The sequence below is a fragment of the Diuraphis noxia genome, unplaced genomic scaffold, assembly GCF_037042655.1.
Source record: "Diuraphis noxia isolate RWA-SAM2 unplaced genomic scaffold, SU_Dnox_SAM2 contig0001, whole genome shotgun sequence".
NCBI lineage: Eukaryota > Metazoa > Arthropoda > Insecta > Hemiptera > Aphididae > Diuraphis > Diuraphis noxia.
This window is the reverse complement of record NW_028301711.1, coordinates 18247328-18263306: the sequence shown is the minus strand read 5'-3', so window position 1 is coordinate 18263306 and position 15979 is coordinate 18247328. Positions and strand designations below refer to the sequence as shown.

Here is a 15979-nt window from a genome sequence, read left to right as displayed (position 1 = left end):
TCAAAAAAATCGAGAAAAACAAAAAAAAAAGACGGAAAAACGGGAGTTTTTACGCAAAACCAGTTTTAGACCAAATCGATTTTTTTATATGGTTGTAATTCAAAAACTAATCACTGTAAACGCTTGAAATTTTTACCAAATGTTTATGTTAGTGTTATCTATGTACAGTTTAATTTTCAAAAAAAGGCGGGTAAGTCGTGTATGCCGCTCTGCTGTACACTAGGTTACAAGTGGGTTACTGTAATGGATAGAATTAAATTTGAATCCAATGATATTATATCATTGTATACAAAAAACGATTCTGAGCGAAGACGGTTTATCTGTCTAGGATATATTATAGATTATTAAAAATTTTCAAATCCTAGTTTTAAAAAGAAAATTTTTTATGAATTTCTAGTTTGAAATAATTTGCGAATTTTCGTGATTTTTACATATGTTGTCAAAACTCAAACTTTGAATGCTTAAAAAAAAAATTGTGACTATGTATTCCTTTTATTTTGCAACTGCTATTGTAAAAATATGTTAGGAATCTTGTATTAAATTTTTAAATCTTAGATTTAAAAAGAAAATTTTTTATGAATTTCTAGCTTAAAATAATTTGTGAATTTTCGTGATTTTTACGTATTTTGTCAAAATTCAAACTTTGAATGCTTATAAAAAAAAAATTGTGACTGAATTTCTTTTATTTTTCAACTGCTATTGTAACAATATGTTAAGAGCCTTTTATCTTAATGGTTTATGATTTACTAATTGTACCTAGGTATTATAGGTATATAAAATAATTACTGGAATATTAGTTACTGTTTATTTGAGTAAAATACCTACCTAAATAAACTAAGAATAGATAAGTCCCATCTTTCCAATATTTTTTAGTTTACTCTTTCTTAATTTTCTAACAGCTCTTATAATTAATAGTAAATTAGAACGCTATAAATTAGTTTCTTTTCCCAATATGTTAATAGACAATAGTTGAAGGTTTGATTATTAATTAATAATATAAATAATTATTGAAATGACGATCAGCGGAGAGCAAAATAAATGGTCACTCATTTCAGTGAACATCGATCGGTAACGTAAAACAAAAATAAAAATTGATGCCCGTAGACACAGCGCACACGACCAAATCATTCAAAATAAAAATAGTGATTATTTGATTATTATTAGAAGTCGGACTTCGGGATCGGGAGTCGTCGACGTCATGACGACTGACGAGTGACGATAAAAACCAGTTATACCCGCACCGCGACAATCGCGGTTACGGCATTTGGAATAAAATACGAATTTATTAATATTGTTTGTTCTTATCGCCATCTATCGAGAGTTTTAATGTACGCCACCGAAAAACCAGCCAGTGAGCAATCTATAGTATTTATAATCAATGATAATATGGTTTTCGTTGAAATAATATTATAATCGTGGCTTGGTGAGGCGCGGTCGTACCTTCCAACATACCTACACTGATATACAATCAGTGGCGTAGATATGATTTTTTTCTGGTGGGGTATTGGCTTTAATATTATTATATATTATACAATTTAAAAAAAAAATACTTGTATTTGTATTCAAATACTTAGTGAGTATTCGTAAAATTCATTTTTATAATAGTATTTTTAATACTATTTTATTCGAATACTAGTATTAGTATTTTAATACTTTTTTTGAAGTATTTTTTACAAGACTGCTTATTATATTATACTCTACAAGTCGATATTTAAAATACCGGACGACTTAGATATAAAATAAAGAAATGGTTCCTACCTAGTCCACTATCGTTTTTAGTAGTATTCGTAATCGTATTTACAACGTAATTTCATGTACGTGCATGTCTAGTTTCTAATTTTTAAAATTCCGAAAGTTGTGAAATTGAAATCGATGAATTTACGCCCCTATTATCACATCTGTGCTCTTTTTGCTAACCTCTAACAATATATTTGTTATATCTCATTGCTTTGTTCTGGAATAATTCTCATAGTTGTATAACTATACATTATCTTTTCGATAAAAATAATTCCATGTTTATATTATACGCCCCAGATAGCAAAAAAATATTATTTACAACTGTTTTTAACATTATTTTAGTAGTGATTAATAAAAAAATAATATAAATTTTTCAATAGAAAAATGTATAAATAATGTTTTAGAAACAATATAGTTACATTATTTGTCCAACAAATTTACATTAAAATAATGACACTACGGTAATATTATTTTTATATTTTTAAAATAGTAAAATAACATTTTAATAATATTATTTATCCATATTAATCATATTATTTAAATATAATTTTGATGATTATAACATATAATAATAATAATGTTTTAATAACATTATTTTCTTTCTTAGTTTATTGTTTTATATTATAAAATGTCTTATAATTGTGTAGATAAACTTCAACATATATATTATATATATATACCAATTGTATAAAACTAATTATAGGAGTCATTGACATATCCAGGATTTTTTAATGTTACAGTATTAATTAACTGTACTTACACCTTATTGTTTTTTGAGGTTTTCATGTACATATGAATTAAATAAATAAATACAAAACATATATGATAGTCAATAGACATAGTAAATTTTTATTTAAGAAACCTTTTTTTGTGTATTATATATCCTTACAAACAAAATAAATCATATAATGTATATTATATGTATTCTTAATATTCACTTTTTAATAATATTTTAATTATATAAAAAAACAATATCTTAGCTATTTTATATATTTAATTAATATTTTAATCATTTTTTTTTATTAATACGGGAAGTTGCACCAGCGATGTAAATTGTTAAAGGTGATTGTATATCAGCATTGGTAACATTTTCATTTTTCTTACAGCTTTTATAAAATGTTAATTATCAATTAATTAAAATAAAATAACATTTAATAATTTATTTAATTTCATATTAATGCTAATGGTATTATATTCTATTAGATTATTGTTTTTTGTTTCAAGTATACAGGACCTACAAAATAACCAAAAATGTATTAGGTATTTATTAATTTAAATGAAAAATAAAAATAGATTTTAAAATTAATTGAATTTTAACTAATAAAAGTTTAATATTTAAAAAAAGGAGCTAGATAAAACTATTGTATTATAGTTAAGCTGTCTTATACTCGTATAACTAATGTTATAACATCTGAATGCTGGTAAAATGTTGTCAGTATTTTAATCATTTTGTTTTCTTTTTAATGACCACAAATACTATTAAATATAATTGGCCACTTAAAAAAACTTTAAGAGTTTTGGCTATCAAAAAAACATTAATATAAGACTTTTACTAAGTTTTTGGTTAATTTGGAAAAAAATGAACTTGAGTTATTCATTATTCTAATTGAATTCCATTTTCTACCTATATGTGTAATATAAATATTAGTAAATAAATTTAGCACATTATATAATTATAGGTAGGTAGGTATACCTACAATAATACAATAATATAGGTGTTGAGCAAATATTAAAGTTATAGTTATTTGTATTAAATCTTACCAAAAATGACAGAGCACGAGGTGAGGGTAGAAAAGACCTTTTTAGACTTTTGACCTTTAAAACTATAATCTTTCAATAAAGAATCATCATAAACCGTTCCAAGTAATTGGCGTACAGTTGCAGTTAAATTTTTTTTGGCATTTCGTTTCAATTCTGAAATCTGAAAAATTAGTATTTATATTATGTGCTATAATTATTCATATCAAATCAATAAAACACACAAGTTTGATTTAAAAGTTTTATCGCTAGATAATTTTTCTTCAAATACAGTAAGGTCATGTTCGTTTGTAATTGGAAGCATTTCAAAAGAAACTTCTCGTTGTCTGTTGTAATCATTTTGTGAATTTATGTTTTCATGAAAAATAGAATTTTTGACAACTGTTTCTAGCTGGTCTTGTCTTTGAATTAATGTTTCCACATCATACTTAGTTTTTATTACTACTCTTCAAGTTTTTTTTACAATCTCTAAAACAAAAATTAAAAGCAAATATTAATAATTTATTTAAGTATATTAAAATACAGGTTAGTCCAACAAATGACCTGACCAAGGTAAATCATTTAATATCTATTTGCGGTTCCAACAATTTATAAGTTTATTATTTCAAACTATGCTATATTATTATCTATAATATTTTAGTTTTGAAAATAAAGCTTACCTAAAATGTCTTCACAATTGAAACTATAATTTTGTGTTTTGTTGTTCAGAGTTGATTCAGCTGGCAAAGGAAAATCAGTGAATAGCTCATCTACAATTATATCAAAAATTAACACTTTAAATATACTACTTATATTAATGTATAATATGAAATATAATTTACCAAAACTCATTTTTGGAGAACCAATAGAAGATTTCCGAGTGACTTTAAAAGGGGAAGCTGAAGTATTGACTGTCCCTAGATCATCTAAAATAATCATCTTATTTATAAATATTATAAAATATAATATCTAAAACAGTTTTTCACATATAATTCAGATAGTGTTCTAAAAATATTTTTATAACTGCTTTCATTCTTTTTTTATTATTTACCTTCATCAGAAAAACTATCAACGTCAAAGAGTTTTCTTTTAACTTGCGTTATACTTTCTATCTATAAAGTACAAAACAATATAACACATTTTAAAAGCATGATTTTATTATAAGTACATTAATTACAAATAAGATAATTTAGTTATTATTAATTAGTATTAGGTATATTAAAAATTTGCAAAATGAGGTATTAATATTATTGTTAACATCTATTATTTTAAATAATTTATACACACCTTGACTATAGAATTTTTGATTACATGATGATTGTTGTATGGCTGAAGTTGAAGGAACACTACTCTTATATGTTTGAACAATATTTTTACGTTTTATCAATTGTGATTTTGTATGAGGAGAACCGTCAACTGTTATTTTGAAAAATAAAAAATATGAACAATAAAATATAGGTACCATACCTTCTACTAATAAAATAGTTTATTTATAAATTTTAAAACAATGAATTATTAAAAATTTAAATTAAAAAAAAAAATTCTTAATTCAATAAATTAAATGATATAACTGTATTTCTTACTAGTCATAGTATGTTCAACACTTTTTTTTTTTGTAATAAATACGATGGACTATTATCAATACCAATTTGTTCTTCATCACTATCATAATTTTTATCATCACCTTAATTAATACAAATGCAATTTAATTTAATTTAATATAAGTAAGCAATTTAGTTATACACATATAAGAATTAAATCAATTTTAACATGTCTATAGAAAGAATAATATACCTTTGATATTCATAGATGGTTTAAATGTAGAAGGATCTGTTATTGATGACTTCATTTTATTTGATTTTTTTCCAATCACACACATTTTAGTTTCAAATTGATGTGATTCATTAACTGCTAAATAATTAAAATATTAAAATTAAAAATAGGTTAATCAAATTGATTTTGGCATATAGTTGATCTAAACATTTTTGTTTATACAACACAATATTTGGAGTACATTATGGAATACTATTGCCACAAGTTTTATTAATGTATTTTGAATCATCATTGATTTTACTGTTACCATTTGTATCATTACCTATAATGGTATCATAAACAAATTATATAATGACCTTAAAATTGTTGCATTATTCTATATTTGAATGAACTTTATAAGTTGTGTTAGTATAATTTCTTAGAAATTAAAGTTATAAAAAATAATATAAAATATAATAAATATAATTTACTTTCAATATACTCAGTTGGCTTAAATGTTGGAGGATCCCTTAGAGGTGATGTATTTTTTGTTTTTTTTCTAAATACATGTGAATTATCATCAGTTGATGATAAATCAGACCTTAATTCAGCAATTTTTATTTTTGAACTGGCTTCTTGTAGATTACCTATAGTAAAATATTTTAAATAAACATTTAGGTATAGCTATTAAAAATTCATGTTATTATAAATATATATTTATGTGTATTCACCGATCCCTTTTTTCAAAAGTCTAGCAGGATAGAAGTCAAAATCAAACTTGTTAGGCTGAATCCTACGGTTAATTTTTACTCGTTCATCTTTTTTAGGCCAAGCGCATAATCCATCTTTAAACCAGTTTGTTGGGACAGCCTCAACTGTATTGTCCTTTTCAAATAGAACAACACTCCACATCCTTAAAATTAATAATATTTAACTTTAAACAAGTTTAGAGTTATTTTAATAATAAAAAAAAAAAAAAAAAAAACACAACACAACACAACACATACCTATAATACCTTGTAGTCAAATTAAGTATAAGCTAACTTAAAAGTTTTTTTGCAATTTTAAATAAATATAATTTCACAATTTATTATTGATTATTTACATTGTAAATTTGTACACTTGTATATACATTATTATTTGTACATATTATTATATATAGTTGCTTATAATTAATGTAGTACTATATATTAAAGGTAAGCATTAATTTTACTTTTAATGCAGTAAAAGTACTGCAATAAAATTGTTTTCAAAACAAAACAAAATTATTTTATTTTTGATATTAGATACAGACCAGACATTTAGTCTATCAGATAATTTGCTCACTATAAATATGAAGAATTAATTGGATGCTCATAAAAACTTTCTGAATATTCAAACTTTTTGCCTATTAAAACTGTATTGCTACTTTCTTGAGAATAAGCTATGTTAACTAGTTTCACTATTTCATTTTGTTTTGTATAAAAATATGAATCAGCGTCATTATTAATTTTAAGAATAAATTTAACAAATGAAATAGATTTATATTGTGGATTAGTTATAGTTTCATCAAATAGTGGTCCTTTATTATGTGGTCCTAATAATTTGTATGAATTTTCATTGGTACTAGTAAGAGTTAAATCAAATATTATTCCCGAACGCCCATGATATCTGTGAATCACTTGTTCTAGACTCTAGAATCTAGAGGTTTGTCTGGTTTTCTGATCATAGACTTTAATTTTTTCATGTAATTTTCGAATGGGAATGTACTACATCCATCCAAAGGTCCGTATATTTCATAATCATCTGCTATATGAAGTAATCCATAGATATTGTGTGAAATTAAGTGACTTCCATAGATTGGTTCAAACATCTCAACAAAGTAATTTAATAAGTCACGAGCATATTGTAAGTAGGAAGAAAAATTTGGACTCAGAAGTATAACCATCGCAACATTAAGTGACATAAAATTTTTAAAACAATCATTTGATACCATATCTTTTAAAACTATAGGACCAACATATAAAAGAAATGTCCGTAGTTCAGTAGCCTTCCATCGAGCAATTTCATCTAAACCTCTAGGTTTTCTGGAAAATTCACAGGGAAATTAACTTTTTAATCCTTAATAGAATCTGATAAAATGTGTATTTTATGTGATGGTAATCTAACACTTAAAGGTCCTTTCATCCATAATTTTATAAGTTTTTTCATCGTACCAAGACAAACCATATGAATATAATCTAATGGAAAATTAGATACTACATTAAATTCTGGCAAATCAACAATACAAGAAATATTAGTTGAACAAGAATGATACTCTTCTTGAACTGTCTGAATATAACCATCATGAGTTCTTATAGATGGCTGAATTGTTGATTGACTAGGAGGAAAACAAGTTCTATTAAGTAAATACTCTCCCTCTATTTGACGAGTACAAGAAAAAAATCCACAGTGGCCTTTGGTTTTTAAAACAAATGACTTGACCGGCGTATCACAGCAGATAAAATGAATGCTTACGCTGTATAATTTATTATTGATTCTAATACCATTCAAAATTAAATCTTTTGCTTCAGAAACAAAGTCAAAAATAAAATCATTGCTGTCTGCTGTTTTTTCCATTCCAAGGTATATTCTAATAGGAAAAACTGCATGATTGTTTGGTACAATATATCCTAATATTGGCCAAAACTGTTGAGATGTACTCTTTGAGATTGGCAATCCATCAATACCAACTGCAACTCTAATTATATTCGGAGTGGGATTATCTGAAGGTACTGAAGGTAAAAAATTATAGTTAGTCAAAATACCATTCTTTAGGCCAAAATGATAATACCGACCAGGATGTACTGATGTTATTCATAGACATTGAATTTTTATTAGTACTTAAAATGGTTCTAGCATCTTTAGGGAACTCAGAAAAACAAGAGTGTTTTCTCAAGCTAGTTAAAAGAGAATTAATAGCAATATGCGGAATATTAAAATCAATAGTCCATTTAGCAAATATATGGCGGATAGAAAAAATATCATTAGTATTAAGATTATGTTCAGCTTCAATATCAATTGGGTTATTTGGTGATTCAATATTAAGTGGATATTCAATAGAAATATTATCATGTTGACAATCATTAAGACCGGTTTCTTGAGACATTTGACTGACAAGAGCCACAAAACAATTGCGTTTAATAGAATTTGATTCAAAAATCTGGTTTGAGACACAATGAGGAACTTCTTCCCAGGTATCTTCCAATTTATCTTGAGTTTCATTTAATAAACTACTTATTTTATTTCTATTAAATTCAGTTTTAGTAGTTGTAGAAGTTTCACTTTTATACATTTTAAATTCTTCCTGGACTCTTCTCCTCTTTGTCCGTTCACTTATAATTTTATCCATTATTATTAAAACAATAAACTAAATAATATAACCCAAATTATGTAAATTAACAACAATCTATTACAACTATATTTGACAGGTATAAGAAAATAAATTAAATAATTTAAATACCAAACATATAACAACTATATAAAACTTGTTGTTTCTACATAAAATTTAAAAAAAATAAAGTGTCAAATAATACTAGATACAAACGTCCAAGCAAACGTCATTTTTTATTTAGAGGTTGCTAAACCCACATAATTCTATCTTACAAAAGTACAACAACAATTAATTTATGTTCAGCACTCAGCAGTTCCAATGTTGTGTAGTTAACCTCTATTATACTTAAACATAAGGAGATCATCTAACTTGGCTTTAACCCTTAAAGTTGATAATAATAATAGGCTTGAAATAAATTGACTAATATTAAAATTAACTTTAAGTACCTACCTATACAACATTTTAACTGCACAACACAATGAATACCTACGTTATGTTGTACATTTGTAAAACAGAACCATACAAACGCGGCTCTTCTTACAACTATTTAACTATTTAATTCATGCAAGACTAAGCAAATACAATTTAAATTAAAAATTATTATTACATAGTGTCATACTACAAATTATAAAACCAATATTCCACTTACCTATTTAAAATATTTATTGAAGTAGGTATGTCTTCAGTACACTACGTGTTTACGGTATTAAGGAATACCTACTTGCGAATACGAACTATTATATTATACTACTACTATTTAGTATTTTTTCGACTAGGTAATGTAGGTATAATACATCAACATTTGGAAACTAATAAAAGTAAAAATAAAAAAAAGTTAGTACACACATTACACGGTACACGACGTCAACACCTCAACACGTTCGCCGCTCACACGATACAGTAAACAGTTACACATCCGCAGACCGAAATTACCACTCACAAGCCTGCGATATCGAAAATATCGTGATCGACATGGGAAATTTTGAATTTGTGGCAGTTATTGTATTTCATTGATATGATAACAAAAGATAACACTGTCGTTGTGGTATATGGTGGAGGCGGTATAGAGTACAACAATAATCCATTATCATGTGCCCACAATAATATATAAATTATCTAGTTATTTTTAGAATAAAAATATTTATTTCTAACGCAATTGACTTCGGCAGTTCGACAATATTCACAATATTGACGGACGGCCGACGGGTGAAAATGATTCCAAAAATTACTCAGCGCGTTTAGTACCTACGTTTAAAAACAATTTAAAAATAATAACATTTGATTAATAATTTATAGAATTCTGGATTAATACCTAATTGATTTACCAATAATAATTAATAATAATTACCTGAATTACTAAATCTAAAATTGTTTTCAAATTGTTTTTATAAAGATATTTATTCAATATTTCAAAAACATAAACTACCTAGTTAATTGGTAAAATAACGTACCGCTGCTTTCAAACAAACATGCGCAGTTGCCTATTCGCCTAGTCTCCAAGTATCTAGGCGATTGCAGTTTCTTTTGAGTATCCCCTTGTGAGGAGGGCCTTAGGGTATTAGGGAATTGCCATGTATTATTTATTAATATATTTATATGAGGTTTCGTTCCCAGATTTTGTGAGGCCCTGGGCATCATTAGAATTCAAATCCCCTGGGCCCTGGTCTTACAAATTACAATATATTATATCGAAATCCATTATATAAGGTACACCATAGAATAGAAGTTTTCAATATTTGTATAGGTATATACAGTATACTCGACTAGTCAACTACTCGAGTCGAGTACCGCACCAGCCCATAATAATTATAATTCCTCGCAGTAGTAATCGCAGCGGCAACACGTTGATAACTCACTAGGTACGTATAATAATAATTAATAATGTTCAAGAAAAAAGAGAAACGAACTTGTGAGTTCTAATAATATTATGATTTATATATTATAATAGCTATTATACACTCGTCGTCAGCTAGCTGCTGTCTACACTCTACAGTCATCGTTTACGAGTTACGACAGTAAACACAAATAGTAAATATTCACATGACGTTCGATTGTCGTCGGTGGTGGCCGGCGGGTGGACATTGGATAATAATAATAGAATCTTAAGTATACGAAAATAAATATTAATCTAACTGCACATACTATTGTCTCTATACCAGTATTTTAATTTTTAATAATATCATCAGTACCGATCAGCTATTCAACATTTAATAATGTTGTTTGTTACGTTATTCTAAGAAGAGTTAGCTAGATTGTTGTAAAAACGTTTTTTTTTTACTTTGCAAACATTATCTGAAACATTTAAATTCTAAGTCGTTGCTAAAATGTTTAGAAATATTTTTATTTACACGATATATTATTGAATATCCGCGAAGCCCTTCGAGGCGCGAGGCCCTGAGCGAGTGCCCCGTTTGCTTGCCATCGGGACGGCACTATATAGCTGATATATGTATATATATATTATATGTATACTGTATAGTATAATATTATTATGATACCATAATCGACACCCAAAAAAGCCTCTCTCATTCATTTTAGGAAGGCCGAAGGCCTCACACGCTAGAACCGACTACGACCGACCTGCGACTCGATCCTGGCTGGGGTTTTCGTTCGACTTTGTACAATGAGAGTCGCACTGCGCAGAAATATAATCGGTTCTATTATTATAGTATGAGACCAGCATCATTTTACATTGATATTTCGACTATAATAATTATAAAAGAGTAGAATTATTGTATTTATAATTATACCCATATTATATATTTATATAATATATAATTTATCGTATTGTTGTTGTAACATACTGTAGCCTGTAGGACATAAGTTGTAAGTATAATCATATTATAATATGTTATGGTATATAAATTATAATAATAGCTGATACCTATAATATAAATGCATGATAATTATCATCATAATAATGATATTATTATTTTCATAACAAAATAATAATATTATATTATTTATTCGGTTCTTTTAAAATAATATTATAAGTGTATTGTAAATAAGACGATACTATATTGTTTTATAAATAATCATATGTTACTAATGAATTAATAATAATATAGTTTGATTTTCTTGTTACTTTAAAAATAATATTATAAGTGTATTGTAAATAAAACGATACTATATTGTTTTTTTAAAAATAATAATTTTATAATTTAATAATAATAATATAATATGATTTTTTTTTCATAACTCAAATAATATTAGCAATGTAACATTAATAAAATAGTGCTATATTATTTTAAATGTAATGAGTTAATAATAATTTAGTATTATCATCATAACATTTTTGCTATCTGGGACATATTTTGACTTTTTCACTACAATAATGCCCGTTCTCTAGTCATAAATTATTTATAGGATACATTAATGCCAGTGAGAGTGTGGTGCAGGAGGTGCTAGAGCCCGGGGACCACACCTCTGGTGAGTGGGCTTAGAACGGCGGCATTTGGAAAACGACAAATTTTGCACATTTTTTGAATAGAAAATTTACTTTTATACAAATTATATGTTATATAAAATTTAGAATTGTTTTTGCTTCTTTTTATAATTTCGATATTACAGATTTCTGTAGCGCCCAAAAAAATCATAGCATGTCAATTAAAACTGTAGTATAGGCCTCATAGGTTAAAAGTTACAGTCTCCCAATTTTGAAACTCAAATTGCGTCCAACTGTTGAGATTAAATTAATTTTAAATTGCGGTTACCTATATTATATTTTCCTCATATAATTAACAGTTATACATATACATTCATTTATTTATTTAAAATTAAGGTACAGGCAAATTAGTTTTTTATTTTATTTATGATAAAATATTATTTAGTTAACAACTAATTTCATAATTTATTTTTCACAAAAGATAGTAGATACAATGCATATCATTACTGAATCCAATCAATTCATTACACAACCTGTAACAAACAAAGATATTTTATTTCTTGAATAAAATGCAGCAATTTGAAACACAAATAATTAGGTATAGGATTAGAATAATAGATTTAACTCAACTTTAAAAAATAAATAAAACACTAAATATTACTTATCCATTTGTTTAATGATTATAACTTTAAAATAAAAGAATATTTTTGAAACTGTGTATCATAGACATAAGCTTTTTCAACTAGAATGATTTGTTTGAGACGTTAGTATTATTTGAAAAAGTGATCATAATTTTATCTGGACATAAATAAGTAATATTATTTTCGCAGGACAGTAAAAACTATTAGGTACGTTGTCAATGTTTGCCTAAAGGTGCGTCCCTACTGCATGCTGCAGTTAGGCCGCGCGGTTTAGCCGGGTGGAATGGCAGCTTGGCTTTAGCCGTTCGGCTAACTATAATTGGCTTTTTACCAGCAACAAAATATAATCAATATGAATCAGTATTAGTTTATTTAGTTTTGATTAAAATGTCGTGCGACGTGCGACCAGGACGTATTATTGGCTGGCGCGGCGTTCATAATCATTGTGAATAAAAAAATTTAAAAAAAAAGCAAAACCACGGAAATTCTGGCCAAGTCTTCGAAGTCGTGAAATCTACACCACAAGTCATCTTTTATCCGATTTATATCTGTTGATACTGATATATTAAATCTAGAATATAGATGCAATGTAAGTTTCAGAAATTTTTTTTGGATGTCACGTTTCAGTTTAATGAATTACTAAACACGGTAATTCCTAGTATCACGAAAAATTACATTAATTTTAGAAAAGCAATGCATTATACACTATAATATACATTATTATACCTTTCGCGAAGTGTTTATTATTCTTTCATAATTAATTATTGAGAAAAACATTTTGATATGATTAATCAAAAATAATAGTAACTCGTTTTGTATAATTTCAAGTTCCAACAAAAATAATCTACATAATAGATATTATATGAATACAATCATTTTAAAAATGTACGTATTTGCACCATATGCTTGTGATTATAAATTGTAATAATAATATGTACTTTTCAGTTCATCCAGTCAGTCTGAGTAACTACGACTCGAAAAAACTATTTTTCAAACAATATACATTGTATAAAACCAAAAATGTTAGTTAAAAAACATTGAAAATACAGTGCAAACTCTCTATAACGAATCTGAAGGGATCATGTGATTTCTTTTGTTATTGAGAGTTTTTGTAATAGAGAGTAATTAATAGGTTTTAAATCAAACCAACCATTATAAGTTAACTTAATGTTATTTGCGTAATATAGAGTTTTCGTTATAACGAGTTTCGTTATAAAGAGTTTTCACTTATGTGCAAAACACGTACCTAGATAGATTTCCAAACAAATTATATTTAAAAAATCAGTTTTTAATAATAATTAGGGAATATCATCTTGTATGACTTAAATTAATTTCAATAGCATTTTGTATAAAAATCATCATTTGGCTGATCGGCCAACGTCCCCACTAAATATGCCACGCGGCTTTCTTTGATATTTACCGACAACCATCGGGAACGACGGGAACCCGCGGCTTCGGCCGATCGGCTACAAAAACCACGGGCCTCGCGTCTACACCAAAATATTGAAGCTGCACGCCAGTGGGGACGCACCTTTGGCCCAAGGTACGGGCGAGCCGGGCGGTTTTAATATACGAATATTTTATAAATTTTAGCGTAATATTTATTCAAATTGACAATAATATAGCTGAATAACTAAATTAACTATGACGGAATATTCTGTTTTATATTTTTTTTTTTATAGATTTTACTCCACTTTCCAGTTTTTATCATTATATTACAAATAATTAAAAAATAATATACAATGATATAATATAATCATTATCTCGGGAAAACCAAAAAATTATGTGTTACAGCCGATACGTCTATAAACTGTATCCAAATAAGTTTTGACGTCCTTTACCTATCCATAATTATAATAATTTTAAACAAAATATGTAGGTAAATATAAAAAGTATTAAATGTATTATGATGGAGCATGATTAAGGGCGCCTTTCAAAAAATTGCCCAGGGCGTCAAAATACCTTGCGCCGGGACTGTTTAGCCATCTATGCTAAATGATTTAATTAGTAAATCGTAATGCAATTTTCAACTAGGTTATTTATAAACATTTTTTCCAATTACCGCTGGGTGCTGATTGGTTGTTATCGATAGTGAATTAACTGCAACTATGACTATTTATGTATACTCATGGCTTATCCGCTTATTCTATACAAAATAATATCCCAATTTATGGCTATACCAATATATGTATACCTATTATATACTTAGTTTTATGTTTAAATTAAGTACACTGCAGAGTAGTGCACTGTACTTGACATCTCAGAATAAAAAATGTTGGAGGGACGCTCGCTCAACTGTTCCACTGCACTACGTTTAACACTGTTACTGACCATTAATTGTCGTACCATTGCCTCTTTTTCAGGACATGCAGAAGACTGACAATAGCGCGCACTGAAAGTTATTTTAAGATCGTAAAATTCTGATTTCTGATAATATGTATACACAATTCACAAATATTGAAAAACCTACTGTTTAATTAAAAAACTATTGTAATAAATACCATTACACAATACAAGAAGTATGTATTTCGCAAATACTTGGTAGTTGATAATTGATAACTGGATGTTTCAATTTTCCAGAGTCGATGTTCGCCCCTCACAGAACTTCAGGGTATGCAGCTGCATACCCTGCATACCCCCTGCGCACGCCTATGATATTATGTGTTGTACTCTGTTCACAAAGGACACATTTAACCATCATATTTTATAGCCACATAACATGTTTTTTACAACACACCCATCATTGTTTTAATTTTTCACTTAATATTATATTACTGGGCGAACTCGCCGAACTCATTTTCACCGCAGGCTTACTGAGACGTGTGTGAAGTTAGCCCCCCCCCCATATTGAAAAAATTTAACCAGACCGATTGTAAGTTAAAGATCTTCATTTGGATGAGGCGTATAAGGCATCATACTGAATGCAATATTCAAAACTACGATCAGCCTATACAATAATTTAATCTATTTTATATACAAACTTTACAGATAAGTAGTAGTGTAACCACATTATGCATACTGTGTGTAAAATAAATCGACAACAATGTTTATAGTAAAATGCAATATTCAAAACTACTATTGGGCTATACAGTCCGTAAAATTGTGCTGTGTAGTACGATACATTTTGTGTAGTACGAAATTTAAAAGTGTATTATTCACATTAAAACTTTATAATGATATTATATACAATTTTAAAATAACAATATTAATGCAGGATATCAGAAAGTTCTTGGACCACAAAAAATAAAAAAATAACTATAATTTACATAGGTATGCATAATACGGGTAATTTAGATTTATTTTTATTTATTTATTGATATTATGTATTATTATTTTCATTAATTTTGTACACTAAAAATGTGTTTTAGAAAAATT

General features: G+C 27.1%; 1 protein-coding gene across 1 annotated transcript; it reads right to left on the bottom strand.

Annotated features, from left to right (window-relative positions):
• Positions 1 to 3492: 3492 nt before the first annotated feature.
• On the bottom strand, positions 3493 to 9425 carry LOC149060110 (uncharacterized). The gene is made up of 11 exons (XM_089217157.1): positions 9228 to 9425; positions 5958 to 6139; positions 5718 to 5873; positions 5269 to 5385; positions 5058 to 5158; positions 4762 to 4890; positions 4526 to 4586; positions 4317 to 4400; positions 4155 to 4244; positions 3720 to 3963; positions 3493 to 3658 (listed from the first exon to the last, which is right to left on the bottom strand). The coding sequence occupies exons 2-5, from the start codon at positions 6136 to 6138 to the stop codon at positions 5061 to 5063; spliced, it is 552 nt and encodes a 183-aa protein (XP_089073283.1). The 5' UTR covers position 6139; positions 9228 to 9425; the 3' UTR covers positions 3493 to 3658; positions 3720 to 3963; positions 4155 to 4244; positions 4317 to 4400; positions 4526 to 4586; positions 4762 to 4890; positions 5058 to 5060.
• Between the last annotated feature and the right edge of the window lie 6554 nt (positions 9426 to 15979).

Coding starts and splice junctions, on each gene's coding strand:
- LOC149060110 (XM_089217157.1), bottom strand. CDS start 6,138: ATGTGGAGTGTTGTTCTATTTGAAAAGGACAATACAGTTGAGGCTGTC. Junction 5,386..5,717: donor GCCAACTGAGTATATTGAAA/GTAAATTATATT, acceptor TTAATTATTTAG/CAGTTAATGAATCACATCAA. Junction 5,159..5,268: donor ACCATCTATGAATATCAAAG/GTATATTATTCT, acceptor GTATTAATTAAG/GTGATGATAAAAATTATGAT.